The following is a 26281-nucleotide window of genomic DNA, read 5'->3' on the forward strand; positions in this document are numbered from 1 at the left end:
ACATTTGAAAGTGAGGTCTTGCTTCACGTCAGGTGTTTCCTACCATTGCCTACTTGCCGGCTTGCAGTGCCCTACGGTGTGCTCTGAAGTTGCCTGGTGACAAGTGACAAGTGCCCAAGCTTTTCTCAGATACAAGTCACTTCTGCACAGAGGTCTTGCTTTTTGATTTGTCTGTCAATGGTAGAGTAAAAAAACAAACAAAAACTTGTAAAAGTTTTCAAGCATATAAAAAATATCCTTATGTAATCACTGTTGGATTTCTTTTTGACCGAATTTACTCTGAAAACTACTGGCATTATTTTCTAGAACATTTTAAACGAATGTCAAATAAAATTTTTCTCTTTTCTTTTTTTTGTTTTTTAAAATTAATTTTTTTGGCCACTCCATGTGGCCTTCAGGATCCCAATTTGCTGACCAGAGATCAAACCCACGCCCTTGGCAGTGAAGGTGCAGAGTCCTAACCACTGGACCACAAGGAATTCCCTTTTTTCTTTCATTTCAACCAGAATGTTGTCTGTTTAAGAAGTTGATAGGTCTTGGATATGTGTAGTGGCTTTTTATGGATTTTTGCCCTTTTAAGTTCAGGGAATAAAATAAATTACCAGTGAAGAGTTACTAAAAAGGGGAGTGTTAAGCAATGTGCCTTGAGGTTCTGTATGTCAGAAATTGAATTTTGCTATCTTGTAGTATCTCCAGACCTGAGATAATGAGTCTGCCGTATCAGACCAGTCTTGGGTAGTGACTTCCCTGCCTGAATAGGAGGCTGGGCATACCGGCATCACAGTGGACAGGCCTCAAGTGTATGCTTAAGTCGCTTGTATGGCAGGAGAGAGTGCCCTTGGCTCTGCCAAGCCTTACTTAAGGAGCTGCCTGAGTTCTTGGACTCCTTTGCAGCTGAGATGAGGCTCAGTGAAGCAGATGCTCTTCAGGATTAGAGAAGGTGCGTTTCCTTATGGATGGGTGAGAGGCTGGGAAGCCCTCTTTCCGCCTCCCTTGCTGTGACCACAGAATGTGAAGCAGAACTCAGTTCCTGACACCCTTTTAGGCCCCTGGATAGTTCCCTGACATCTGCCTACAGTGTGGGTACAGGATCACTCATCTTTGTTGCCACATCCCACTGTCTTCTCAAGGGGAACCCTGGTTGACATCAGATCACATGAGGTTGGGCACTCTGCAGGAACAATGCATCTTAATTATTTTCTCTATTCTAAAAATAACCCCAGGGGCTTCCCTGGTGGTGCCGTGGTTGGGAGTCCGCCTGCTGATGCAGGGGACGCGGGTTTGTGCCCTGGTCCAGGAAGATCCCACATGCCACGGAGCGGCTAGGCCCGTGAGCCATGACTGCTGAGCCTGCGCGTCCAGAGCCTGTGCTCCGCAGCAGGAGAGGCCACAGCGGTGAGAGGCCCGCGTACCACAAAAAAAAAAAATTAAAAAAATTAAAAAACAAAAAAAATCCCAAATCTAGAAGGAAAATCACAGGTTGTACATAGTTGAAACAATACAGAAAACTCACTTGCTTCTGCATGTGCCTATATGAATTTTAGTAGAAAATTTGGTAAAATCAGTTTTTTTTTGGAGGGAGCCGCACCATGTGGTATGTGGGATCTTAGTTTCCCAACCAGGGATCGAACCCATGCCACCTGCAGTGGAAGCGCGGGGTCTTAACCACTGGACCAACAGGAAGTCCTGTTTGATATCAATTTAGGATTTGGGGCAATTAGCCCTTGAATTAATTAGTCTGAAAGTAGGAATAAATCTAAAATAAGATGCTATGAAAAATATTGAAACATGAGTTTGAAACAGAGGTTACTCACATTTGGTAAATTTAAGGAAACAAAAGGAATTTCCTCAAATAGCACAGTGAAACTAAGTCGCCATTTTCCTATTCTGTTATAGCCACCTATAGGTCAAGTACTTTGGGGGAAATTCATCTCTTATTACCATTTTTCTTTGTCTTTCACTGGTAACTCTTAAAATTTAGGGAAGCTTATTATTTGTAAATCAAAGTAGGATGCCCTGAAGCAACCTTGATACTGAAAGATTCAGTATATGACCATGTGGATGAATGAGACAGGAAGATCAATTAACTTCTTTACTCAGTTAAATAACATTTGTCTTGAATTAGCATGAAAATGGGCTTTTTGTAATTAATTTTAAATAACTGAATATGGAGAACATTTATTTCTTCAGAAGAGACCTAAGGCATTAAATAGGGCTTGCTTTTTGCAAAATGTCAGTAGCATTGTTTCTGCTTCTCTCTCCCAGATCAAGCACTGTACCTAGCAGAAATTTTACTACCTCTCCAACATCATCAGCAAGTCCCTATTCCTCAGTATCTGCCTCTCCCATTTCAAATGGTGATAGCACTAATACCTCTGGGATGCACAGTTCCAGTGTCAGCAGGGGGTAAGAGCAGGTCCTTTCACTTTGCTTCCCTTCCCTCTGAGTCCTTTCCCAGACCGTACCTGCACAGCTCCTCTGCTGCTACACTAAGCATAGTGGGATTAGGGCTCCCCATGGGATCATGCTGCATGTAGTTTCTTGCTCCATTTCATATCCACAGTAAATTTTGCCTCCTAGTTCTGATGTACATTGCTTTTCTTCCTGCGAGCTGGTGTTTTCCCCACAGACTAAGTCAGTTGGTGGTCATGGGGGTCACTGCATTTGTCTGTGAAGCAATGGGCTGGTTGTCTGGCAGAATAGCTATGTGGGGATGATTGTTGGCTATGGGAGGACCCTGCCTGTTTCCCCTCTGCATGGCTGTGATCCTTTCTCCGAGTGTTTCAGGAGCACCTGCCATATAGCACAGACAGGGTGGAAGAGGGAGGTCAGGCAAGAGAGAGAGTGCATGCACACTCAGGCACAGTGAAGACTGAGTGTGGCCTGGTGGGTGGTGGCAGGTGCAAGCTTTGATCTTGGTAACCAGTGTTCTTCCCTGAAGTCACCTGGCAGTTAGCCTTCTAGAGGGATACAAAATTAGCATTTGCCAAAGCCTGAGAGCATAGGATTCAAACAGCATTTCTCCCCTTAAGGATGTGCTCACCACCCGTTATCATGTCAGATCAAGGCAGGGGGTTGGGGGGGCTGGAGGGCTGGGGAGGGGAGTAAAGAGACCTTGTCTCACGGGGTTATTATCAAGTGAGAATTCTAGAGGCCCCAGCAGAGCCCCAAAAGGCATCCTGAAGGCATGTGAGCAGCACTCACTTTTATTGCTGATGTGGTTATGTTTTCCAGTGGATCTGGCTTCTCTGCTTCATATAATTGTCAGGAGTCCCCATCAACTCATGTACAACCTGGGCTCTGTGGACTTGGAAACCTGGGAAACACCTGCTTCATGAACTCCGCCTTGCAGGTAGAGGGCAGAGCTGCCATCTCAATAACACTGTGTCTTCACAGTACTTGAGGCTCAGGTGGGAGTGGCCTCTAAGGTGTTGGGAGGATCCTCTCCCAGGGGTCCCTGACGACCCTTTGTTATAGTACTTCAGGGATCCCTGCCAAGGCACGTCCCACTGGGTAGTACAGAATGGCCTCATCAGTGTTCCTGGCCTTAAAATGTCTTAATCAGTTCTAGGTTTGGTTTTACAGTAAAAGTATGTTGAATTTTGTTCATCATTAGGGAATGATCTCAGAAAGTACTAGAATACTTGCCTGGTTGGTCTCTAATGGGATGAGAACTCACAGTAGCTGGTACTAAGCCAAATTATTCCTGCTTGAAGTTGACCATCTTTTCACCAGTAAGCTGTCTCACCTCATGCCCTGCTTGGAGAAAATCCTAAAATCCTCCCTTTGAAACCTCATTTATTCATCCATCAAATATTTTGGGGGCACATACTATGTGATGGTACTGTTTGGGGCATGGGCTGGAGTTAGGGTCCAACTACAAAATTAGGAGGGCACAGTCCTTAGTACTGCCTTCACTTCTGACACCAGCTGCAAGTTTGGGGCTCCCTAAGACCACCCTCAGTTTTGTTAATTTGCCAGAAAGACTTGTAGACTCACTTAAAAGTAATTATACTCATAGTTATGGTATGTTGTAAGGAAAGGATACAGATTTAAAATTAGGCAAGGTTAAGAAGGGAGCAGGGCAGAGTCTAGGAGGGTTCTCAGCGCAGAGCTTCTGTTGCCCTCTTCCTGTGGAGTGAAGATGCTTTACTTTCCTGGCATTGATGTGTAATAGTAGGCATGGAGCATTGCCAGGTATGAAAACTCACTTGAGTTTTGGTGTCCAGAATTTTTATTGGGACTTTATTATATGGCATGACTGATTGGTTGCCCAGTGGTTAAAGAGAAAATTCTTGTGAATTGGTGAATGTATTCAAAGATTTAAGGAAGAAATACCAATCATGCCTATCTTCTTTCAGCATCCCAAATCATTTTACAAGGGAGGCTACTCTGATACCAAAATATGACAAGGAATTTCTAAAAAGAAAAATTTTAGACTATCATATGTCATAATTGTAGACACAAATAATGTAGATAAAATTTTAGCAAATCAAAATTAATTTCTAAATAAAAGTGGTAACACATAGCAAGTAGGTGTGGTTTGTGCTAGGAAAGCCAGGTTGGTTTAACACCTGAAAAATTAATCAGTCTTTTAACATAGTAACAGAATGAAGGAGAAAACCATGTGATCATCTCTATAGATGTAGGAAAACTCATTTGATAAAATCCAATACCCACCTTCAGTTTTTAATTTAAGGAGTTCAAATTAATATACACAGGTACAATATTATTTATTGTTTTCTCTAATTATCCTGATTTTCCACCCATAGTGTTTTAGCTCTAGTAAAACATTTTGCCTTTGGCTTACTTATATTTTGTCTTCTCATGAAATAGTGGAATGTCACAGTCACTTCCAGTAGAAAAAATATATCATCTTAAAATTATTATCTTCGACTGAATAGAAAATTACTGTGTGTCAGGTATTTGGGATATACAGCTTTTGCCCTCAGAGAGCTTGTCTCAGAAACAGTTCTTAGGCAGTAAGTGTGAGCTCCCTCCAAAACAGTGTCCCTGGGAGGCTAGTCACAATGTGGCCACCAGCCTCTGGGAGACTGTGCCTTACTGTTATGAGCCCTTCAGAGAATCTGCTGAGCAATTCATTTTGTTGGCGTGACCCTCACCGGTCGTTTAGAACTGGGTTTATCTTGTGTCTCTGTGTGCTCTCCAGAAGTGGTGTAAGCTGTGATCGTGTTCTCTTTCAGTGCTTAAGCAACACTGCACCACTGACCGACTACTTTCTCAAAGATGAGTATGAGGCTGAAATCAACAGGGACAACCCACTGGGAATGAAAGGGGAAATTGCAGAGGCCTATGCAGAGCTCATTAAGCAGATGTGGTCTGGAAGGGATGCTCATGTGGCACCTCGCATGTTCAAAGTAGGTTGATGTATATACTTCCTTTTTCCTATTTTGGGGAGAGTGGTTTCGTGTTGTAATGAAGCGTTCCTTTACTGCATCTTGGGATTAAGATGGGCTCCGAGACTAAAAGCACTACATGATCAGATCCTTCTTTTCTGTTCAGTCATTTAGCACACACTTAAGTGACACAGCCCCCACCTCTGGGCCGAGGTTACTTCAGATAATCATTTGTATTATAAGCTGCTTGTTCAGAATGCTGTATTCTACAGTGGCATTCTCTTTTTTTTCTTTCTTTTTTAAAGTTTTTTTGATGTGGACCATGTTTAAAGTCTACTGAATTTGTTACAGTATTGCTTCTGTTTCATGTTTTGGTTTTTTGGCTGCGAGGCATGTGGGATCTTAGCTCCCTGGCTAGGATCGAACCCACACCCCCTACATTGGAAGGTGAAGTCTTAACCAGTGGACCATCAGGGAAGTCCCTACAGTGGCATTCTTTAAATGGTTGACACCCTAATCACACCATAAAAATTCAATCTAATTTCCAGTATCATCTGAAGGGTGCTCCCAGGTTCTCTGAGACTGGAACGTATACCCGCTGTGGTTTGAGTTGGGTCCCCTAGGTTAGGAATTGGGCTGACATTGTCGGATGTTGGTATGAGGGGCAGTTCTCACTTGGGTCCCTCAGCTAGGAAGATGGGTGAACTGCATTGGGCACTTGGAGCAGCTCAACCTTCCATTGCCCTGAATGTTTTTTGCTGCTGTGGGGGGAGTGCCTTGCCTCCATGTGTTGAAATCTGGAAATCCTGTTTGGTTCAAGGAGCCTTCATGAAGCATCTGATTCACAGAGAAAAAAAAATATAGCACCTAAGCTCAATGAGAAAATTAAAATCTTAGATTGTTTATTGAAATTGAAAACAAATTCTTCTCATTCCCATGGTCACATTAATCCCTGGGAAATATATGCAAATTACTATTCCCAGAGTTTCTGTTTCTGAAGGGCGGGTGGGGCCTGAGAAGGTGCATTTCTATCAAGCTCTCAGATGATGCTAATGCCACTAGTTGGGCCCTGCACTCTGCGGATCGGTAGTGTAGAGCAATACAAGGCAGACACTTATTTAGGGCTAGGAGGGCTCTTACGTACAGTGCTCTTATTTAGGGCTAGGAGGATTCTTCTGGCTGATGTAGGTACCATTTGTAAACTTCTTAGGGAGACTCTGAACCAAAGAAGGTGGTTGGAGAGGGATTCGTGTCTGTACTTAGGACATGTGGCTACTGAGGGAGTCACTCTTTACTCCTCTCTTAGGGTAGTGGCCCAGTTTCCAAGTCTGTAGTTGTCCTGGATTTCAGATCTTAGCCCTCTTCTCTCTGGTAGGAACTGCTGACCTTTAGGCTCTTGAGGAGTTAATCAGGCTACTGGAGCCAAGGGTGTTCTCCCTTACGGTACCAGCAGACTGCAAATTTATTTATTTAAAAAATAAATTTATTTATTTATTTTATTTATTTTTGGCTGTGTTGGGTCTTTGTTGCTGCACGCAGGCTTTCTCTAGTTGTGGCGAGTGGGGGCTACTCTTCGTTGTGGTGTGCAGGCTTATTGCTGTGGCTTCTCTTGTTGCAGAGCATGGGCTCTAGGCACACGGGCTTCAGTAGTTGTGGCACATGGGCTCAGTAGTGGTGGCTCGCGGGCTCCAGAGCGCAGGCTCAGTAGTTGTGGCGCACAGGCTTAGTTGCTCCATGGCATGTGGGATCTTCCCGGACCAGGGCTCGAACCCCTGTCTCCTGCATTGGCAGGCGGATTCTTAACCACTGTGCCACCAGGGAAGCCCAAAGTTATTTTTGATGACAATTTCCTATCTGACTTCACTGGTTCTTTATAACTTATGCCTTCTGATGTGGTTGCTTTTGTTGTAGACTCAGGTGGGACGTTTTGCCCCTCAGTTTTCTGGCTACCAGCAACAAGACTCTCAGGAGCTGTTAGCCTTTCTTCTAGACGGATTGCACGAAGATCTGAACCGAGTAAAGAAAAAACCGTACCTGGAGCTGAAGGATGCCAATGGGCGGCCAGATGCGGTATGATATTGAAGAGTTTTGAAGAAAAATATTCCAAAGAAGCTGCCTCCTACTGGGAGGTGCAAGGGCATTCTTCTGGTCTTGGAGTATTGGTGCCAGGGCTTGTTTGTGACGTGGACGTGAGGTCTAATATGGAAATGTATTGCACGTTACAAAGGGGCTAACTCTAGTTACCCCTGATGCTCTCTCTTGGGCTTCTTCAAGTTAGAGTCAGTTTGTTTAGTATAATTACATTGGTGAACCAGAGACTAGGGCACCCTGAAAACTGTAAAGTGCCTGTAGTGTGGGCCCTTGGGATTATTAAAATCCATCTATGATGATTAAAATAGTTTGTTATTAATGTTATTAGGACACTTACGTTTTTTGCCTTGATTTTCATATCTATGAAGAGGGAATTTAGTATTTAAGCTACCTGTCACATTGGGATGATCAATATGAATACTTCAAAGTAGCATTCACATCTTAAAGGAAAAACCATGAGCTAACTGAACTATAGCATAAATTAAAAGCTCACTGAAGGGACTTTGGATCATTGGAAGCCCTATAGGAGGCAGTCCTTTCCAGGTCAGGTCCATGTGTCCACAGTGCTGTCAGTTCATCTCTGTCCTGTAGATCCTGCATCAACACTTCGTTAAGTGTAGGATTGGGCCTGGAGCTGGCATATGGAATGAGTTTGGTATGCTAAGAGCAGTCCTGGCCCTCACTGGCCTGGCCCAAGTTCTTGGCTGCACAGACTGCCTCACAGTCTATTTCAGATTTTGCTGTGAATCATTCTGGATACAGAGGCTAAGAACTGAGGGATGTTGAGAATGTCTTACTTATCCCCTTTGCTTTCTTCCAGGTGGTGGCAAAGGAAGCCTGGGAGAATCACAGGTTGAGGAATGACTCTGTGATTGTGGACACATTCCATGGCCTCTTCAAATCTACCTTGGTTTGCCCAGAATGTGCTAAGGTTTCTGTGACCTTTGACCCATTTTGCTATCTAACTCTCCCGCTGCCCTTGAAGAAAGATCGAGTTATGGAGATCTTCCTGGTTCCCGCTGACCCTCGCTGCAGACCTACCCAGGTAAGAGAAATCGGCACCCTCATGGTACCCCTTGTTGTGAGTGGCCTCCAGACCCGGAGTGGGGCTGCTTCCATCTGTTGCAGCAGCAGCTCCATCAGCTGCCTCTGAAACCCCTTGGCACTTGCCTTGAGTGTGTGCCCTTGTTCTCCCTCAGACCTTTGTGTAATCCCATGTCATTCAAGCATATTGTGAAGGTTCTCTGGGCTTCTCTGTCACCTTTTCCCCTATGCTCCATTCATTTGACTAAAGGAATCTGGCTGATCTGCTAAGAGATCCTTGAATATGAATGTTAGGGGACTAGAAACAGTACTTCCCTTGGTTATGTTCACCCCTAAATTAGCTAGGAGAGCCTGGCCAGAACAAAAGGCCAAATGAAAGGTGTGACAGGCTGGTCTTAGTGTCCAGCCCTGCTGATGGCTCACTGCATGCTTCTGGCTTTATGACAAGGACTGGTTGGCAGTTTGTATAATTGTAACATTTTTTTAAAGGAAGTAGTGAATGGCTCTAAAAAGTTAAGAAAAAAATAAAGCAATGTGTAAGAAGGAAAGAGATGGTCCAGCTTCTGTGGTGCTACCTGAATAGAGAGGCAGGTGTTGATGCAGAAGACTTGCCTATTTGCTCTGCTGGCCACTCATCTGGGCCCTGACCTCACCACACACTGTTTCTGGAGGGGCATCTTTGCCCTCCATGATGCCTGCTCCTCCCAACTCATCTCTCACCCTTTCCAGAGCACCCTTGTCACCCCTCCCATCTCTCCTTTGCAGTACCGTGTGATTGTGCCGCTGATGGGGGCCGTGTCTGACCTGTGTGAATCTCTCTCCAGGCTGTCTGGCATTGCTGCAGAAAACGTAAGGCGGGGTGTTCAGTGGCACTCAGCCTATTGGGGGCAGTTCATAGTCCTTTGGAGTTAAGGTTCAACTTTGTAGCCACTTTCGTGGCGTAGGTCTTATCGGCCAGCACACATGTGGTTATATCTGGATGCCTCAGACCTCCTGGCCCTTGTTCATTGTGCACACTGTGCCTGAGACGGTCCCTTCCAGTCCTGGGAACACTGTCTTTCCTCCATTGAGGACACACTAGCTATAGTCAGAGGGCCAGGACTGGGGATTTGCTCTCACTTTGCCTCCCCTTCCTACCTGACCTCATCTATAATGTAAGACGCTGGAAGTTCTTTCCTGTCCCAAACTCTGTAAGTCTGTGGAGTGATTTGATATAAATCTTTATTTAAAACCAATTACTGGCTGGGGCTTCCCTGGTGGCACAACAGTTGAGAGTCCACCAGCCGATGCAGGGGATACGGGTTCGTGCCCCGGTCTGGGAGGATCCCACATGCCGTGGAGTAGCTGGGCCCGTGAGCCATGGCCGCTGAGCCTGCACATCCGGAGCCTGTGCTCCGCAAAGGGAGAGACCACAACAGTGAGAGGCCTGCGTACCGCAAAAAAAAAAAACCAAAAAAAACACAAATGCTGGGACTTCCCTGGTGGCACAGTGGTTAAGAATCCACCTGCCAGTGCACAGGGGACACGGATTCGATCCCTGGTCCAGGAAGATCCCACATGCCGCAGAGCAGCTAAGCCTGTGTGCCACAACTGCTGAGCCTGCGCTCCAGAGCCAGCGAGCCACAACTACAGAGCCCGCGTGCCACTACTGAAGCCCGTACCTAGAGCCGGTGCTCCACAACAAGAGAAGCACGCGCACCACAATGAAGAGTAGCCCCCGCTCGCCGGAACTAGAGACAGCCCACACACAGCAACGAAGACCCAACGCAGCCAATAAATAAATAAATAAATATATTAAAAAATAAAAATAGGGCTTCCCTGGTGGCGCGGTGGTTGAGAGTCCTCCTGCCGATGCAGGGGACACGGGTTCGTGCCCCGGTCTGGGAAGATCCCACGTGCCGCGGAACGGCTAGGCCCGTGAGCCATGGCCACTGATCCTGCGCGTCCAGAGCCTATGCTCCGCAACGGGAGAGGCCACAACAGTGAGAGGCCCGTGTACCACAAAAAAATAAAATAAATAAATAAATGAAATAAAAATAAATAAATAAATAAAAATAAAATAGAAAAATAAAAACAATTGCTCACGCTGGTCTTTCTGCTGAGCCTGGCCCTGTGTGAAGGTGGGGAAAGTGAAGACCTCTTGCTGCAGGAGGATCCATCCTCCTGGATGCCCCCAGCCCCTCCCTTGTCCCAGTCCTGGTCAGTGCGCTACTCCTCCCCACTCCCCTTGCACCCCTGCTGGTTTCAGGTGGTAGGTCTTGGTGGTTGGGGTTTGGTCTTTTCTGCTGTGTGCTGAGGATGGCTTGGGGAATTCTGGCCCCAGGGAACACCCCAGAGGATTCTGGATGACTGCTGATCTCTGGTCAGCACTCACTCCCCACCATTCCTGTCACTGGAGGGCAAATCCCGTCATAAACCTTGGGACAGATACAGCATGTTTTCTGGTGGCGACAACCATGCTGCTCCCCCTTGGCCCTTGGCCCCTGAGCTCTGGGGCTGGTTGCATCATTATCTCTCAGGGGGCAGCACATATTTTTTCATTTGTGCCTGGGTTATTAAGTAGGTGTACTCTTTTTAAAAAAGTATTTATTTGGCTGCGCCGGGTCTTAGTTGCATCACGCAGGATCTTTGTTGCAGCACGCTGCATCCTTTTAGTTGCAGCATGTGGGATCTTTAGTTGCGGCATGTGATGGGTGTACTCTTATCCATCCTGTAATCTTTCTGTTACTGTTGATTCTTAGATGGTGGTCACAGATGTGTATAATCACCGGTTCCACAAAATCTTCCAAATGGATGAAGGTTTAAATCACATCATGCCTCGGGATGACATTTTCGTGTGAGTACTCAGTGGTTTGTGCTGCAGCATCAAAGGAAACATTCTAGAGGCTTTGCCAGTGTCTGTCAGTGTCTCCAGAGCAGAAGATCTGGCAGTTGGTGCTCATGTGGATTTGCCCCAACCCCTGGGTGCAAGAGATGGATGTTCAGGGAATTTGGGGCAGCCATCAGTGCTAAGCGCCTACTGGCACTTCAGAGCTAGACATTCCAGATAACTCCTCAGCATGAACAAGGCTTTTGTCAGTTAAGAAGGCCTGTTTAGTGGTTCTGCAGATGGTCCTGCTGTCAGAAATGCTTTTCTCAAGACGAGTCACAGCTTTGTGAGGGGCCACGCTAAGACAGGAGAAGGGATGCAGTACAGGGGGGTCTCGTCCTTTCTCCCAGCCATAGGTAGTGGCTTCTTAAGCAGGTGCCATCCCAGATGACAGGGAAGGTTAATTTAAGCAGGCTTTTCCAGCGCTAACATCTGCAAGCTCTGAGACTCGGTTTTCTCATCCCTATGAGGACAGTACACTCCCAACTGCAGCTCGTCTCCTCAGCCCCTCCCAAGTCCTCTTGCTTCAAGGCTGCTTTGAGTGATTGTGTGTGTGTCCCTCTTCCAGGTGGGGGTGGGGTGGGGGTGTGTGTGTGAGCTTGCCTGAGCTCCCAGCAGCCGCTTGCTCAGGGAGGCTTGCATGTGGAGCACACCCATGTTTTCCCTCCCTCATTCCCTCTCAGCCAGAAACTTGCCTCTGCCGAGAAAGGTTTTTAGGATTTTGTTTTGGTTTTTGGTTTTGGCTGAGGAATGCAGTACACAAAGGAGGCATTTCCTTCCCTTTACATTTTTGGGGCCAATGACTTCTAGGTCACTCAAAGGAAGAATTCTTAACCACACCCAAGATCCTAGTTCTGTTCACACTTGAATAGGCTGCCTCCCCACTCGCAGCCGTGTTCCCTTACTTTACTAATGGAGGGTGCCAAGGCTCATGCTGGGTCCCAGCACTGGGACAGTCCACTTCTTACACCAAGACTTTAACACAGTCTCCCACAGTTCTGGAAACTAGTGTTCACACATACCTGCGCTGAGAAGACCTGGGACATCACCTTGTGGGGAGGTTGGCAAACCATCAACGGAGGATTCTTCAGAGTGCTTGAGGGCCAGCCAATTGGAAAGCAGATTGTTTTATGATGAATTGATAATTGTCTTATGAAAACACAATTGTAGCATCTAATACTTTTTGAGCATGTGATGTACCGTGCTACTGAGTTACTTAATCCTCACCACTACACTGGAAGGTGGATGATCCCATTGTCCGCTGGATAAACAGACTTCGAAATTAAGGCACTTGACCTGGTTACAGCAGCCAGAAAGTGGCAGTGATGGATCTGGAACCTGGGCCAGCCTCACTCCAAGCCTTGGTTCTTGACCATTATGCTGGACCCCAGGGTCCTTACCCTAGAGCATACCATGGACGTTTTTGTGAGTTTTTCTTTGAACTCCTCTTGCATATACTATAGTCAGGACTGTTTGCCAGGCGTGTGGGTAGAGTTGTGTGTGTGTGTTTATAGTTTTCAAAAATTGAATCAGTAAGTTTGTGTCTCCCCCTATAGGAAGAGGGAAAGACTACAGTCGGTTGCCAGCAATTTTGGTAACATCTGTTCCAGGATAAAACATCTATAAATCTCCTCAATCCCATGTATTCACTAAGTAAGACACATTTTTCAAAATCATTGATTTGTATTTAGCAGTTTCTTTGGTTATCTCTGATTTTTAAAAAAAATTAAATATGATTCTTTTACTTCAATGTTTTTGAAGAAAGATGGCAAACAGTTTTATAAATTTGCTTCCTTATTTGAAATAAGGAGTCTTTGGCTTATATTCTAGGTATACGTCTCTGTACAGTATTTGGTTTTATTAAAGGGCAGGGCATTGAGAATGCCTTTTTCTTAAAGTTAAGCTCCTTGATGGATGACGAAAGGTGAACTTGGTGGCTGGGCCCCGCTGTGTGCCTTTGTGTCTGAAGTGATGGTCTGGATGACAGGTGTCGTCTGTGTTGAGTCCCAGTTGAAGGACCACAGAGTTTGAGGCCATGGTTGGGGGAAGGAGGATCACATTAGCCCCAGGTCCTGGGTTGTGTAGGTTCACCTTGTGTTAACAGTTGACCCTCTTTGGGATTCCTGACCCATCCTCTAGCATCATCTTGGAAATGGTTTATCCACCTTTTGTACTGAAGTGTGCTCTGTTCTAGTAACTGTAGTCCTGGCCATCGTGTAGCTGCAGCTCAGATCTCCGTCTCTCACAGGGACCTGCCACTGAAGGTGCTCTCTTGTGTGATTGACACAGGTACGAGGTCTGCAGCACCTCCACAGACGGCTCTGAATGTGTCACGCTTCCAGTGTACTTCAGGGAAAGGAAATCCAGGCCATCGAGCACTTCCACTGGGGCAGTGCTATATGGGCAGCCACTGCTGGTTTCTGTCCCCAAGCACAAGCTCACCCTCGAGTCTTTGTACCAGGCTGTTTGTGAGCGTATCAGGTTGGTGGTAGGAATGTGATTTGCTTGTTATCTAAAATAAGATAGCCCACTAAGAGTGACTGCCCCCTGCAGAGTGCCAGTGTTGACCCCGTGTGCTCACTTCTGTTAGAAATGTAGTTGTGTCGGCCCCTGGGAGGGCCAGGGCAGGTGCTGTTGGGACAGAACTGGCACATCTGAAGCACCATGACAGTGAACATCTAAGCTTCTTCCAGTCATGTCTTCACACCTGCTTGAGGGAGTATAGTGCTTTGATGGCATTTTGTATTTGAATGTAATTTCTGAACTACTCCACTATCATTCTGAACCTGATAATTAACGTTACTGGGAAATATTTTTTTAAATGATGGTGCCACGCAACATTTATCAAAGATTTGAAACAGACTTTCTCAGAGTCTTCAGTGCCCTGGTAGTTAAACTTCTTATCTCTTAGGTTCCTCGCAATTTCTTGAAGTGTTAAGCCATCACGTGAATTTTAAGGCCCTTTTATTTACATAAATTGCTTTGTGAATAGCTGAATATATAAATTAGGAACTACTTCGTGCTGAGTAGTGGAGAAAAATAGGTAAAGGCTACAACTAACGAACAATTTCTTTTTCTTCTTTTCAAGCCGCTATATAAAACAACCTTTGCCTGATGAGTCTGGCAGCTCATTCTTGGGGCTGGGGGCCTGCAATGGCTCCAGAGACAGCTGTGAAGGTGAGCACACACCACGCTGTGGGGCTATGACTGACCAAATCACTCCCGACCTCCCTCTTCCAAAGGTGTTGTATACATGGGTGAGGGAGGCTCTGAGGTGGGGTTGGGAGCTCTGCCTAGAGAGCAGACCTAGATGCCCTGTCTGCACCACTTCACTCTGCCAGAGCCCATTGTCCAACTTTGACACCTCGTGTAATCTTAGGTGTGGAGGCTGGGTTTCACTTCAGGGAGACTAAGCATAATAGGACTGAGTGACTTGCCCAAGGTCATGTAGCAGAGTTAGGATTTGATTCTGACCTGTTGGGGTTGCTGAGTACACTTGGCTGCCTTCACAACCTGGCTTGTGTCTGTAGAGCTTTTGTCTTGGCCCTTACCCATCACCATGGTCCAGCAGCTGCCCCTGGGGAGGACAGATGTCCTGCCCAGCCAGTCAGAAAGCAGAGACAGGTTCTCTTGGGCCTTTCTTTCTTTCTACCCAGGAAGCCACAGGTGGTAGCTGGCTCTGGACAGCTCCTGATGTGGGAGTGACAAACCACAGTTGGAAAAGCAGTAGGATAGACTTGTTGCAAGAAACCCAGAGCCCTCACCATCCTTCTGTGGCCTAGTGCTCACAAGCTCATCTGTGACCATGGAGCTGTGTCTGACCTGCACTGTGGCTGTCATCCTTCTTTTGGGGGTCTGCGTGACTGACTAGGTGGCTTTATTCCTATAAAACCAGAAATGTCCTCCAGTTCCTATGCTTTGTGAATAGCTGAATATATATTCTTAGTTGAAAATTCAAATGCCCAGATTTCTGCAAGACACAACTGGTCCTGGAAAGTGAGAATTGACATTAAAAATAATGACCAGAAGGCTCTGTCCTGAAGGGATATTCCAAATTGTTGGTATTTTAGGTTGAGTATTTATTATAGTCGTACTCCTGTTCTTTCCCAGAATATCATGTTCTCCTCCCACGAGGGATGAACAGGAGTGTATTTTGTGCACAGGTCCCACAAGCAGATATGTTGGAGCTGTAGTGGTAGTCTCTGAGCAGACCTTGGGTGACCTGTAGGTTCTTAGTGCTCTGGAAGTTGAGGCACTGTGATTCCCAGCTTGAGGTATGGGGCAGACCTCAAAAAGTCAGTTCATCCCTCTTAACCTTGGTTTACCCATCTGCAAAATGGGATGATGATAACGGCTTCACAGATTTGAGGTTACTGTTTAATGAGATAGTGTGGTTAGAGTATCTGGCACATAAGAGATGCTCAGTTGATAACAGCATCATGTCAGTATTTGCTATTGTTACAATTAGCCTAGTTTCTTAGACATTACATCTGTCAGTCTCTTGTTCTCACTGCCTTCTTTTGAATTCCATAAGGGAGCCTTGGTGCATAGACTTCAAATCCTGTTTAATGTTGAAATAATTCTAACCTCTTTACTGCCATGGCTCCTTGTTAGGCCTGTGGTGGCCGTTTCCTGCTGATTCTCTGAGTGTCTTGGGCAGGGCAATGTTTCACTTGCCAGTCTGAGAGCAGAGCAGGCTTACCTGGGCATAAAAGAGGCAGTGCCACTGCTTCAGGAGTGAAGTGAGCTAATTGAGAAAGGAACCTCCGTGAGAGCTGAGGCTGGCATGCCTCAGTGGCATGCACACTGGCTGTTTCAGAGTCCTGCTCATGGGGACTCATGTCACACTGTCATCCATGGCTGTGATGTTCCTGTGGCCTGACAGGAAACTGTGCTGTACTGTCCTGGGCCCAACTTGTCCTTCCCTCATGAGAACTCCTGAGACACAGTCTTTGAAAGAGGATTTTTTTAAAAAAATTATTTAATTTATTTTTTGGCTGCATTGGGTCTTCATTGCTGCGCGTGGACTTTCTCTACTTCGTTGCAGTGTGCATGGCTTTTCTTTGCGGTGGCTTCTCTTGTTGCAGAGCATGGACTCTAGAGCGCAGGCTTAGTAGGTGTGGCGCGCGAGCTTATTTGCTCCGTGACATGTGGGATCTTCCCGGACCAGGGATCAAACCTGTGTCCCTTGCATTGGCAGGTGGATTCTTAACCACTGTGCCACCAGGGAAGTCCCTTAAAGAGGATTCTTATGTAGAATATACATCTTCCTTTCCTCAGTTTCCATTTCTATTGCTATTTCCCCAAATATATAAACTTCATATTTTGAATCTTTTCTTCCCCCGTTACTTTTTTTTTTTTTTTTTTTTTTGGCTATGCCATGCACCTTGTGGGATCTTAGTTCCCCAACCAGATATTGAACCTGGGCCCCCGGCAGTGGAAGCACCAAGTCCTGACCACTGGACTGCCAGAGAATTCCCTTCCCCTGTTACTTTTACATCACCTTTTGGAGTTGTCCCCGTCTTTGTTGAAATTACTTATTTGATACCTTAACTTTCCCCTTTGACTGCCCAACAACAAAAGTTATGATGAGCATGATCATGGATTTGTTTATTGCAGCCACATATACCAACCAGTTCTCTGGAAACACCTGGGAAATTTACTCATCACCATATGTCTCTAGAATGCCTCTTTAAATTTCTTTTTTTAATATAAATTTTATTTATTTATTTTTGGCTGCATTGGGTCTTTGCTGCTGCATGCAGGCTTTCTCTAGTTGCGGCAAGTGAGGGTTACTCTTTGTTGCGGTGCACAGGCTTCTCATTGCAGTGGCTTCTCTTGTTGTGGAGCATGGGCTCTAGGCACACAGGCTTCAGTAGTTGTGGCACACAGGCTCAGTAGTTGTGGCACATGGGCTTAGTTGCTCCGTAGCATGTGGGATCTTCCCAGACCAGGGATTGAACCCGTGTCCGCTGCATTGGCAGGCGGATTCTTAACCACTGTGCCACAAGGGAAGTCCCTAGAATGCCTCTTAAAACTCCCCGCCCCCCCGGCTGCGCGGCCGGCAGGATCTTAGTTCCCCAACCAGGGATTGAAGCCAGGTCCATAGCAGTGAAAGCGCTGAATCCTAACCACTGGACCGCCAGGGAACTCTCCCTCTTCAAATTCTTGAAACTCAGCAACCTCAAATGAATAAAGAGAAAAAAGGAGGGGAGGATCCTGTGTGCTGTGTTCTTGGGGCCCATCATGGTGCCTGCACCTGAGAGACATGCAGTAAATACTTGTTGAAGGGACAGTCATCATGATTCTTGTGGAGGAACTGAAGACCTTTACTTAGTATTTGTATTCATTATCATATTTAAAGTTTTACTTTTAAATTTTTTCTTACTAGCTGGTCTTCTTGAGTATTGAGTATGGGTTTAATTTTGGTCCTTTTCTCTCTGTGTGCCTAATGATCAAATTGAAAGAGTCAGACTATGTGGGATGAAGCCCAGTAAAGTGCCAAGTGGTGAGGGCCCCAAATTTAGGCTCGCAGGACTGCTGACTCACTTTTGTACCTTCTGGTGACTCTTTGAACCTCTCTGGGCCTCTGCGTCCTCATCGTGGAGTAGCTGTGCCCACTTGCCTGCTTACCAGGTTGTGGGGGTGTCACATATGAATTTAAGTGCCTTTTAGATGCAAAGGGGTGGATGTAGTTTCACACACACAGGACTGAATCTGGAAGGAAGCACCACAGTTAGGTATGAAATAAAAATTGCAGCATTGAAATGGTGGCAAATTACATACATGTTATTTTTCATTTGTATGCTAGGAGAAGACGAAGAAGAAATGGAGCATCAGGAAGAAGGCAGAGAGCAGCTTTCAGAAACAGAGGACAGTGGGGAGGATGAGCTGGGAAGTGACCATGGCGAAACCACCCAAAAGAAGCTCAAAGGCCGGCCCTGCCCAAAAAGGCTTTTTACCTTCTGCCTTGTGAACTCCTATGGCACAGCCGATCTAAATTCCCTTGCAGCTGATGGGAAACTGCTTAAACTCAACTGTAAGCACTTTCTCTGACCTTTCAAACTGGCTTTTAGGGACTTAGGATCTATTGGAAATTCCTTGCACTTAGCACTCTCTGACTGCACTGAGCTTTCATCATCTCATAGTGTGACTCCAGGAACAGACGGTTGTGTGATCCTTGGCTTAAAGCTCCCTAAAGACTGTTTCAGAGACATGACACCCCCCCGCATTTTCCCTTGGCCTTCTTGTCAGGCTTTTCTCTTCCGTCCTTGATGACTTCAGAAGGAAATGAGCTCTCCCTCCACTCCGACCATCCTTCAGGACTTTTGTTCCAGTTGATAACACTTCTTGTGGCCCTCCTAGGTGGCAGCATTTCCCCAGACTTATGAGAATAAATGCATATTTCTTTTGTTCCATGAGAATACTCATGAAATGTGACCCATCTAGAGGATGGTCATGGATTTCACAGGCTGTTACCTGGAGCCTGTAATGGGGACTGCTGTACAGATGGGAAGGGGCATCCACGTGGGATGTGTGTTGTGCATGAAAAGCAACATGTGGACAGTGAAGATGCCTGCCCTGGGTCGGGAGGGGAGCTGCAAAAGCATCTCTTGTGTCTTTTTGCTTCCTTCATTGGAGAAGAGATTTGCTAGATGTCCTCTAGTTTGCTAGCTTGCTTTCTTCCCTTTTTAAATAATTACCTAAAAAGAGTTTTTAAAATAGCTTTATTGAGATGGTTTTGGATCTCTCTTGTCTTTTTGCAGCTCCATTCCCTCCGTGCGGCTTCTTGTCTTTAGTGTAATGCCTTGCAAATTCTATCCCCCTTCTTTTTTTTTTTTTAAATTTATTTATTTGAATTTATTTATTTTTGGCTGCTTTGGGTCTTCGTTGCTGTGTTCAGGCTTTCTCTAGTTGCAGCGAACAGGGGCTACTCTTCGTTGTGGTGATGGGCTTCTCATTGTGGTGACTTCTCATTGCAGAGCATGGGCTCCAGTAGTTGTGGCACGAGGGCTCAGTAGTTGTGGCTCACAGGCCCTGGAGCGCAGGCTTAGTAGTTGTGGCGCACAGTCTTAGTAGCTCCACAGCATGTGGGATCTTCCTGGACCAGGGCTCGAACCCATGTCCCCTGCATTGGCAGGTGGATTCTTAACCACTGTGACACCTGGGGAAGTCCCTAGCCCCATTCTAGAACACCGGTCTTTGACTCCTCAACTCAGTCTTTTGTTCTCCTCCCCACGCTATGGCCTGGAAAATGCCTCCAGGCAATAAGCTGGGGCCATGTAGGCATCACCTTATTTTTTGCCTTCTCTCAGGGAACTCATTCTTGATCTGCCTAATATTCAGTGTCTGAAAACAGTTGTTTCCTCTATTTTGTCAGGTTTTCTTGTGGTTTAAGGCAAGAGGAGAAATCTGGCCACTGTTACTCCATCTTGACCTGTGCCCTTTCAGAATTCTTTGTAGTTGGTGCCTTTAAAGTGTGTCTGTAGCATTGAGGAAATCTTTGCCAGAGGATTTGGGGGCCCAGGATTCAGAGTTGGCTGGCTTAAGGCAGAGCATCCCTCTTGGCAGTGGCTGTTGATGGGTGAGCAGGTGTTGATGGCGTAGCCTGAGTGTGGTGCTTCTCACTCTTGTTACCTGAGGAGCCTCTTCTGTTGCTGGCTATTCAGTAGTGAGTGACACTTTGGTCCTCCTCCACAGCTCGATCCACACTAGCCATCGATTGGGATAGTGAGACCCGGAGCCGTTATTACGATGAGCAGGAATCTGAGGTAGGTCACTCGGCATTCTTGGTCAGGGGTATGTGCTGGTTTCTGCTTCGGGTGGGTCTCTCTCACCAGTTCCCCAGCAGTTTAGCAAGGTATGTTTTAGACCAAGAATGAAAAGCTCTTAAAGATTTTGTCATTACATGTTCAGAGGCTCCAGAAAGTACATTATATTCCAGGCGTGAGAGCTCGTGAGGTTGTGGCTGAGCCTGGTAAGATTTTGTTTCCTCAGCAGACCTCAGCACTTTGTTCCTCACAGACCTACGAGAAGCACGTCAGCATGTTGCAGCCTCAGAAGAAAAAGAAGACAGCAGTGGCCCTGAGAGACTGCATCGAGCTCTTCACTACCATGGAGACCCTTGGGGAGCATGACCCCTGGTATGCAGCTCCCACCTCTGGGCAGGGGCACCCAGGTGCCCTGGGACTCTGAGATCTGCTGGGGCCATCTGTGTACCCAAAAACCCTTTGTATTTGGACGTGTCACTTTTTTACATGGCTGACCCTACAACACAGGTTTTTCTGTGTGAATTGTGTTTTCCAGACTAGGAAAGCCATCACCCTCTTTCGAAAGGTGGCTTAGAGACCTCCCTGCCCTGAAGCAGTCATGCTGAGTATAAGAAAGGATGTTATGGGATTGTCTCCATGCTTGAGAGCCCAGGCGGCACTGGCCCCCTGCCTCCCCACTAAGTGGAGGTTTCTCTTTTCAGGTACTGTCCCAACTGTAAGAAGCATCAACAGGCCACAAAGAAGTTTGACCTGTGGTCCTTGCCGAAGATTCTGGTGGTCCACCTCAAACGTTTCTCCTACAATAGATACTGGAGGGACAAGCTTGATACAGTTGTGGAATTCCCAGTCAGGTGGGTCCCTGGGCTGCAGTGTTATTTTTGGGAAAATTAAAAAACAGGCAGACAATCTGGGCACTGATTGGCAGAGAGTTTTGCTGCCAAAGACTTTTCTGTGTTAAGGTGTGTGTGTTGCTAGGCTCTGAGAAGTTAGACTTTGGCTCACTTCCCCTCCATGTCTGTAGGGAAAGGACTCTCCAGTAGAAGCACTTCCTCTCTCGAGTCCCTTATGCAGCCTAACTGAACTGGTCTTCCCATCCGTCATTGGTCCCAGGGAGCCCAGGCTCAGTAGGGCAGCACAAGGACATGCTGTACCTCATTAATGCAGGGGCACAAGGAACCAGAGAGTAATCTGCTGGGGAGAGTTGGATTTTGGGGGGGTGCAGATCCACCACAGTTCTGTCCCTGGGGCAGGGACTGGGACTGGCTGTCTACTAGTATCCTCTTAGGTCCCAGGGTACAGAGTATAAGTGACACAGGCAAGTCAGTCAGCAAGGTAGGAGTCCCCTCACAATATGAAGATTTTAAAATGCTTTTTGAGGGCTTCCCTGGTGGCGCAGTGGTTGAGAATCCGCCTGCCGATGCAGGAGACACGGGTTCGTGCCCTGGTCCGGGAAGATCCCACATGCCGCGGAGCAACTAAGCCCGTGAGCCATGGCCGCCAGGCTTGCGCGTCCGGAGCCTGTGCTCCGCAACGGGAGAGGCCACAACAGTGAGAGGCCCGCATACCGCAAAAAAAAAAAAATAAAAAAATAAAATAAATAAAATAAAATAAAAATGCTTTTTGGGGGATGGGGGATGGGTAGATAGTTACATGAAGTATAGACATGTCAATGGGAGGACCTAGGTGGTGGGTATTTACATGTTTGTTGTAAAATTCATTTTTGTGTATGTTTGAAATTTTCAAAATAAAACATTAGGGGAAAAAACTTTGGGGGGCCTATTTTGGTATTTAGCTTAAATTTTTTTGGCACTAATTGTAATTCTGATAGTAACAGCCATTTTTACAAAGTTGCTGCAGCCCTCGTGTCTGTGCCCAGAGCCCTTCTTTGACATTTGGTCTCGCGTAGGGCTTCTCTTTTCCAGTCTGAACATGTCAGTGGTCAGAACAAGACCCCAGGGCCCCTTCTGTCTGGGCTGTTCATTCCTTCCTTCTGTACTTAGTTTCTGAGGGCCTCCCTGTGTTATAGCCTGTTGCATGAAAGGGGTTGCTGGGTTGCTCTGACTTCTTTCTCTGAGTTTAATGTATTAAAGGGTTATTTTTGTTTTCTGTGCTTAGAGCTCTGAACATGTCTGAGTTTGTCTGTGACCTGTCAGCAAGGCCTTATGTGTACGACCTCATTGCCGTGTCCAATCATTATGGAGCCATGGGGGTTGGCCACTGTAAGTACAGGCATCTGCTTCCTTCTGAGATGTTGAAATGCCCATGGCCAGTCATCTTTCACCAGCCTCTCCCTGTGTGCCAGGCATTGCCCTAAGCACTTAACTTACACAGCTCCACGGGCCTCAGGTTGCAGGCTTTTTCCATATTGCTGCCCCTCAATTTTTTTGGTAGGATGGTGGTTCATATTCTTTAATCCAATAATCCACCTCTGGGAAACCTAAGGAAATTACTTGACTTTGGGGAAAAGCTTCATGTGCAAAGATATTCACCTACTTATAATAGTGAAAAATTAGTATTATTTATAATAGTGGAAAATTAATAATAGCATTGGTGATCAACCATTGGCACTTCTGTCCATCAATTTCATGAAAGAGTACACAGTCATTGCAAAATATAATTAATAATAACATGGGGAAATACCCATGGTATGTTAAGGGCAAACAGCTACACAAAATTGCATCATTATAGAAAGTAGTATCACAACTACATTGAAACAAAAGACAGAGAAACTATGATAGGCGGGAGGAAAGCCTAGGAGGAGAGAGACCAAAATGTTAATTTTACTATGTTTTCTTTGTTCTACTTTATTTTCCAAAATTTCTATAATGTGTAGGTTTACCTTCACTTTTATATTTTTACTAGTTTATTTTGTTACTTGTTTACGGAAAGGTGTTAGTGATGTTGAAGTGAGGAGCTGGGTTTCCTCATCTCTCTTCTATTGCATCTGCACCATGATAACTGCCACTACACCCAGTGTCAGGACCCCAAGAGATGACACCATGGGAGGTGTCAGTTCCATTTACACTCACAGTGGATTATGGAACTGCCCTAACCCCCAGTCTTCTCTTCTATACTGGTAAGCTTTTTCTGTTGGCCCCACAGTCTGTTCTCCTGCCTCTCCATTCTTACCATATCACCTCTTGCCTTTAGATGGCTGCTCAGTCTCCAGCCCTCAGGTCTACATTCCAGGCCATTAGAAGAAGAGGAAAAAAGGGCATGACCTTCCCTTTTCAGCAGATCTCCCAGAAATCCCCCTCAACTCCTCTACATACATCTCATTGGCTATCACTTGGTCACAGGGCTACCATCTAGCTGTAGGAGAGGATGGGAAATAAAAATTGTGCCTGTTTGAAAATTGGGGCTCTACTGGAGTGGTTATTAGCAATCTCTGATCATATCGTATCCTGCAGCACTTACTCTTCTCTAACTTTTTTCTCCCCAAAGTAATATCACTATCTATATTCATGCATACTGGACACATGTAATCATTTTTAACTTCCATTTTAGCATATAAACAGTGCTAGGGCAGGTTACTTAGCCTCTTTATGCTTGAGTTTTCTCATCCAGGTTAGGCTGGTTATGTGCAGGTCCACGTTGGGTCCACAGTTGGAACGCCAAGATTGAGAGCCACCATTGCTGTTGTTATGCCTAGCATGGACAGCGGGGACACGCCATTGGCACCTTCTCTGTCACTTTGTCCCATGTCCTCCACCACCACTTGGTGCAGTAGGCACTGCAGTGAGTAATGGTTAAACAGCTTAAGAAAAAAAAAAAAAAAACAGCTTGCCAAAGCCACACAACAGGTTGAGACTGGAAACCAGATCTCCATCAGATTCTTTTGTTGCTGAGAGTCTGGGTGGAGCAGGAATTGGGTATTGCTGCTGGGATTCCTGTTGTAAACACATCCTGCTTTGAAATAGTTTAAAATCAAAACCGGAAGTGTTGGCTGTGGGAAATGCTTGGCCCAGTGTGAGGAATTGTTATGCAGCCACAGATTCTTGACTCACAGTTTCAAAGGCAGATATATTTAAGTTTTCTTGTTCACATCCCAGCTTTGCAAACCCAGACACCCAATGTGTCCCTCTCTGGGATTACCCCACAGGCTCCAGAGGCAGTGAGAGGCAGTAGTAGCCAACCATCTGCCTGGATGAAGTGGGGGAGTTTGACTTGGCCTGTTTTTGAGAACTGTTGTTTTGTTTAAATCTTAAAGTATCAGCTCCTTTTAAGGGTCCCCTGACTCTGGGTTATTGCTCAAACCATCCTGAAGTTGACACTTGGATTCCTCTATTTTTTGGATTAGTTTTCCAAAATTACAGTTTAAAGCCTTGGTCCCCAGCAGCTCCATTTTTACCCTTTTAGTGCCTTTTTGAGAAGGAACAGATTTTTTTAAAAACATCTTTATTGGAGTATAATTGCTTTACAATGGTGTGTTAGTTTCTGCTTTATAACAAAGTGAATCAGCTATACATATACATATATCCCCATATCTCTTCCCTCTTGCGCCTCTCTCCCTCCCACCCTCCCTAGGAACAGTTTTTTTTTTAAAGGATGAGTTATCTTTTGGTTGTTAGGACACAACCTATAAATTACTTTTAATTTCAGACTCTTGTTTGTTTCATGTTTGGGAATTGTGTTGCTGTTGAGTGCCACTGTAATGAGCTAGCCAGATGAGCTTTCTTGGTGACCGGGTAGAGTATTCTCTTGCTTTGGCAGACACTGCGTACGCGAAGAACAAACTGAACGGGAAATGGTATTACTTTGATGATAGCAGTGTGTCCCTGGCCTCCGAGGATCAAATAGTGGTGAGTAGGCCCTAAAACCTGGTTCCTACCTTTAGGGATTAGAGCTGGGAAGAGTCTTCCGGGCTAGTTGGTTATTTAGTCATCCTGCTGGGACAGTGGAAGCAAGGTGTGGTGGAGAAAGAGTTGGCTGCCATTCCTTCTGGGACCCTTCCTAAATGAGATGCTCAGTTCTCCTCGGGGTCTGTCACAACGCCCCTGCCTTTCCCCACTCCCTGGGGAGGGTCAGCATGAGCCAGCCTCAGGTAGAAAGGTTTTCACAGTCACTTCAGTGTGTGGTTGCACAGGGCAAGATGGCGGATCCCTGAGAGTGGTATGTTTTGAATAGAAAGAAAAGCTGTGGGGGAATGGGTGATTTTCCAACCAGTGAATGGACGTTGCCCCTCTTGTGTTTTAGACGAAAGCAGCTTATGTGCTGTTTTACCAGCGTCGAGATGATGAGTTGTATAAGACGACTTCACTCAGTTTTCCTGGATCCTTTGATGGAGGGACAAGACCAGGCAGCTTACAGCAGGGCATGGGGGATGATGAGACTTGCAGCATGGACACCAACTGATGCTGCCTCAATGACCCTACACCACAGCACCAGTGCAGTCCCTCAGGAGAACACCTTTGACACTGAAGACTTGCTAGTGTTCCATCTAAAAACCGGATGAGGAAATTCTTTCTTTTAATGAGAAAAAAAAAAAGGGTTACGTTAAGAGGCTGAATTATTTTTCTTTTTATACAGGTGGTGAGAAGTTTCTGTAAAACCTGTGGAGCTGCAAAGTAGGGGTCGGGAGGGGGGCACATTATGGAGTATGTCTGATGGATTCCAGAGAACGGAGAGGAACACACTGTCATTGAGTTTGGTGTGGCCATGAAGACCTGCCACAGGCTGCCCTGAGTTCCTGGATTTTTGATTCTGGTGACGATTACTGTTCTCCCCAGTAGTCTGCCCACAGTAAATGAAGCCTCGAGTAAATGATGTCATCCCCTTCTCCCTTGCTGTGCACTGAGATGGGTTTATAATACCCTAAAAATTAGCCACCAAAGCCCATTTCTGTTTCCCTTTGTGTCATCTTGGAATATCCAGCTTTCTTCTCCCTAATGAAATGAAGATGCTTGGTGTTGGGGTTTCCTGCCCCTCAGTCTCCTGTGGAACCTAGCAGTTCTGTTATGTCCCCCAGCATCCTTGATGAATTGAGACAGTTGGATACCCCTCTGGCACTTTATTAGATATCACTTGGAAGTTGGTACAGTAAACTGGGTACTGGGTTGCGTTCAGTCGTTTATCTCCCTGTTGGCTCGAGAATGGGAACCTTCCTGGGCTTGGAAAGGGCTCCCATTCTCGCTGCTGACTTCTGTTAG

At 46.0% G+C, this 26281-nt stretch overlaps 1 protein-coding gene across 4 annotated transcripts in view; it reads left to right on the forward strand.

Annotated features, from left to right (window-relative positions):
- The window catches only part of USP4 (ubiquitin specific peptidase 4), a 51934-nt gene extending 25737 nt beyond the window's left edge, over nucleotides 1-26197 (forward strand). Inside the window, exons 7-22 of one of the 4 annotated variants that reach the window (XM_059075154.2) lie at nucleotides 2266-2406; nucleotides 3235-3352; nucleotides 5205-5378; nucleotides 7269-7427; nucleotides 8269-8493; nucleotides 9258-9341; nucleotides 11234-11328; nucleotides 13651-13842; nucleotides 14450-14538; nucleotides 18173-18400; nucleotides 20062-20132; nucleotides 20386-20504; nucleotides 20834-20983; nucleotides 22248-22351; nucleotides 24846-24934; nucleotides 25329-26197. In XM_059075154.2, coding sequence (XP_058931137.1) covers nucleotides 2266-2406; nucleotides 3235-3352; nucleotides 5205-5378; nucleotides 7269-7427; nucleotides 8269-8493; nucleotides 9258-9341; nucleotides 11234-11328; nucleotides 13651-13842; nucleotides 14450-14538; nucleotides 18173-18400; nucleotides 20062-20132; nucleotides 20386-20504; nucleotides 20834-20983; nucleotides 22248-22351; nucleotides 24846-24934; nucleotides 25329-25487 — 2197 coding nt within the window. In that variant the 3' untranslated portion in view covers nucleotides 25488-26197. The remainder of the gene's footprint in view (nucleotides 1-2265; nucleotides 2407-3234; nucleotides 3353-5204; nucleotides 5379-7268; nucleotides 7428-8268; nucleotides 8494-9257; nucleotides 9342-11233; nucleotides 11329-13650; nucleotides 13843-14449; nucleotides 14539-18172; nucleotides 18401-20061; nucleotides 20133-20385; nucleotides 20505-20833; nucleotides 20984-22247; nucleotides 22352-24845; nucleotides 24935-25328) is intronic. The other 3 variants (XM_059075156.2, XM_067044236.1, XM_067044237.1) reach the window with 3 other exon arrangements.
- The last annotated feature ends 84 nt before the right edge of the window (nucleotides 26198-26281 follow it).

The sequence above is a fragment of the Kogia breviceps genome, chromosome 10, assembly GCF_026419965.1.
Source record: "Kogia breviceps isolate mKogBre1 chromosome 10, mKogBre1 haplotype 1, whole genome shotgun sequence".
Classification (NCBI taxonomy): Eukaryota; Metazoa; Chordata; class Mammalia; order Artiodactyla; family Physeteridae; genus Kogia; species Kogia breviceps.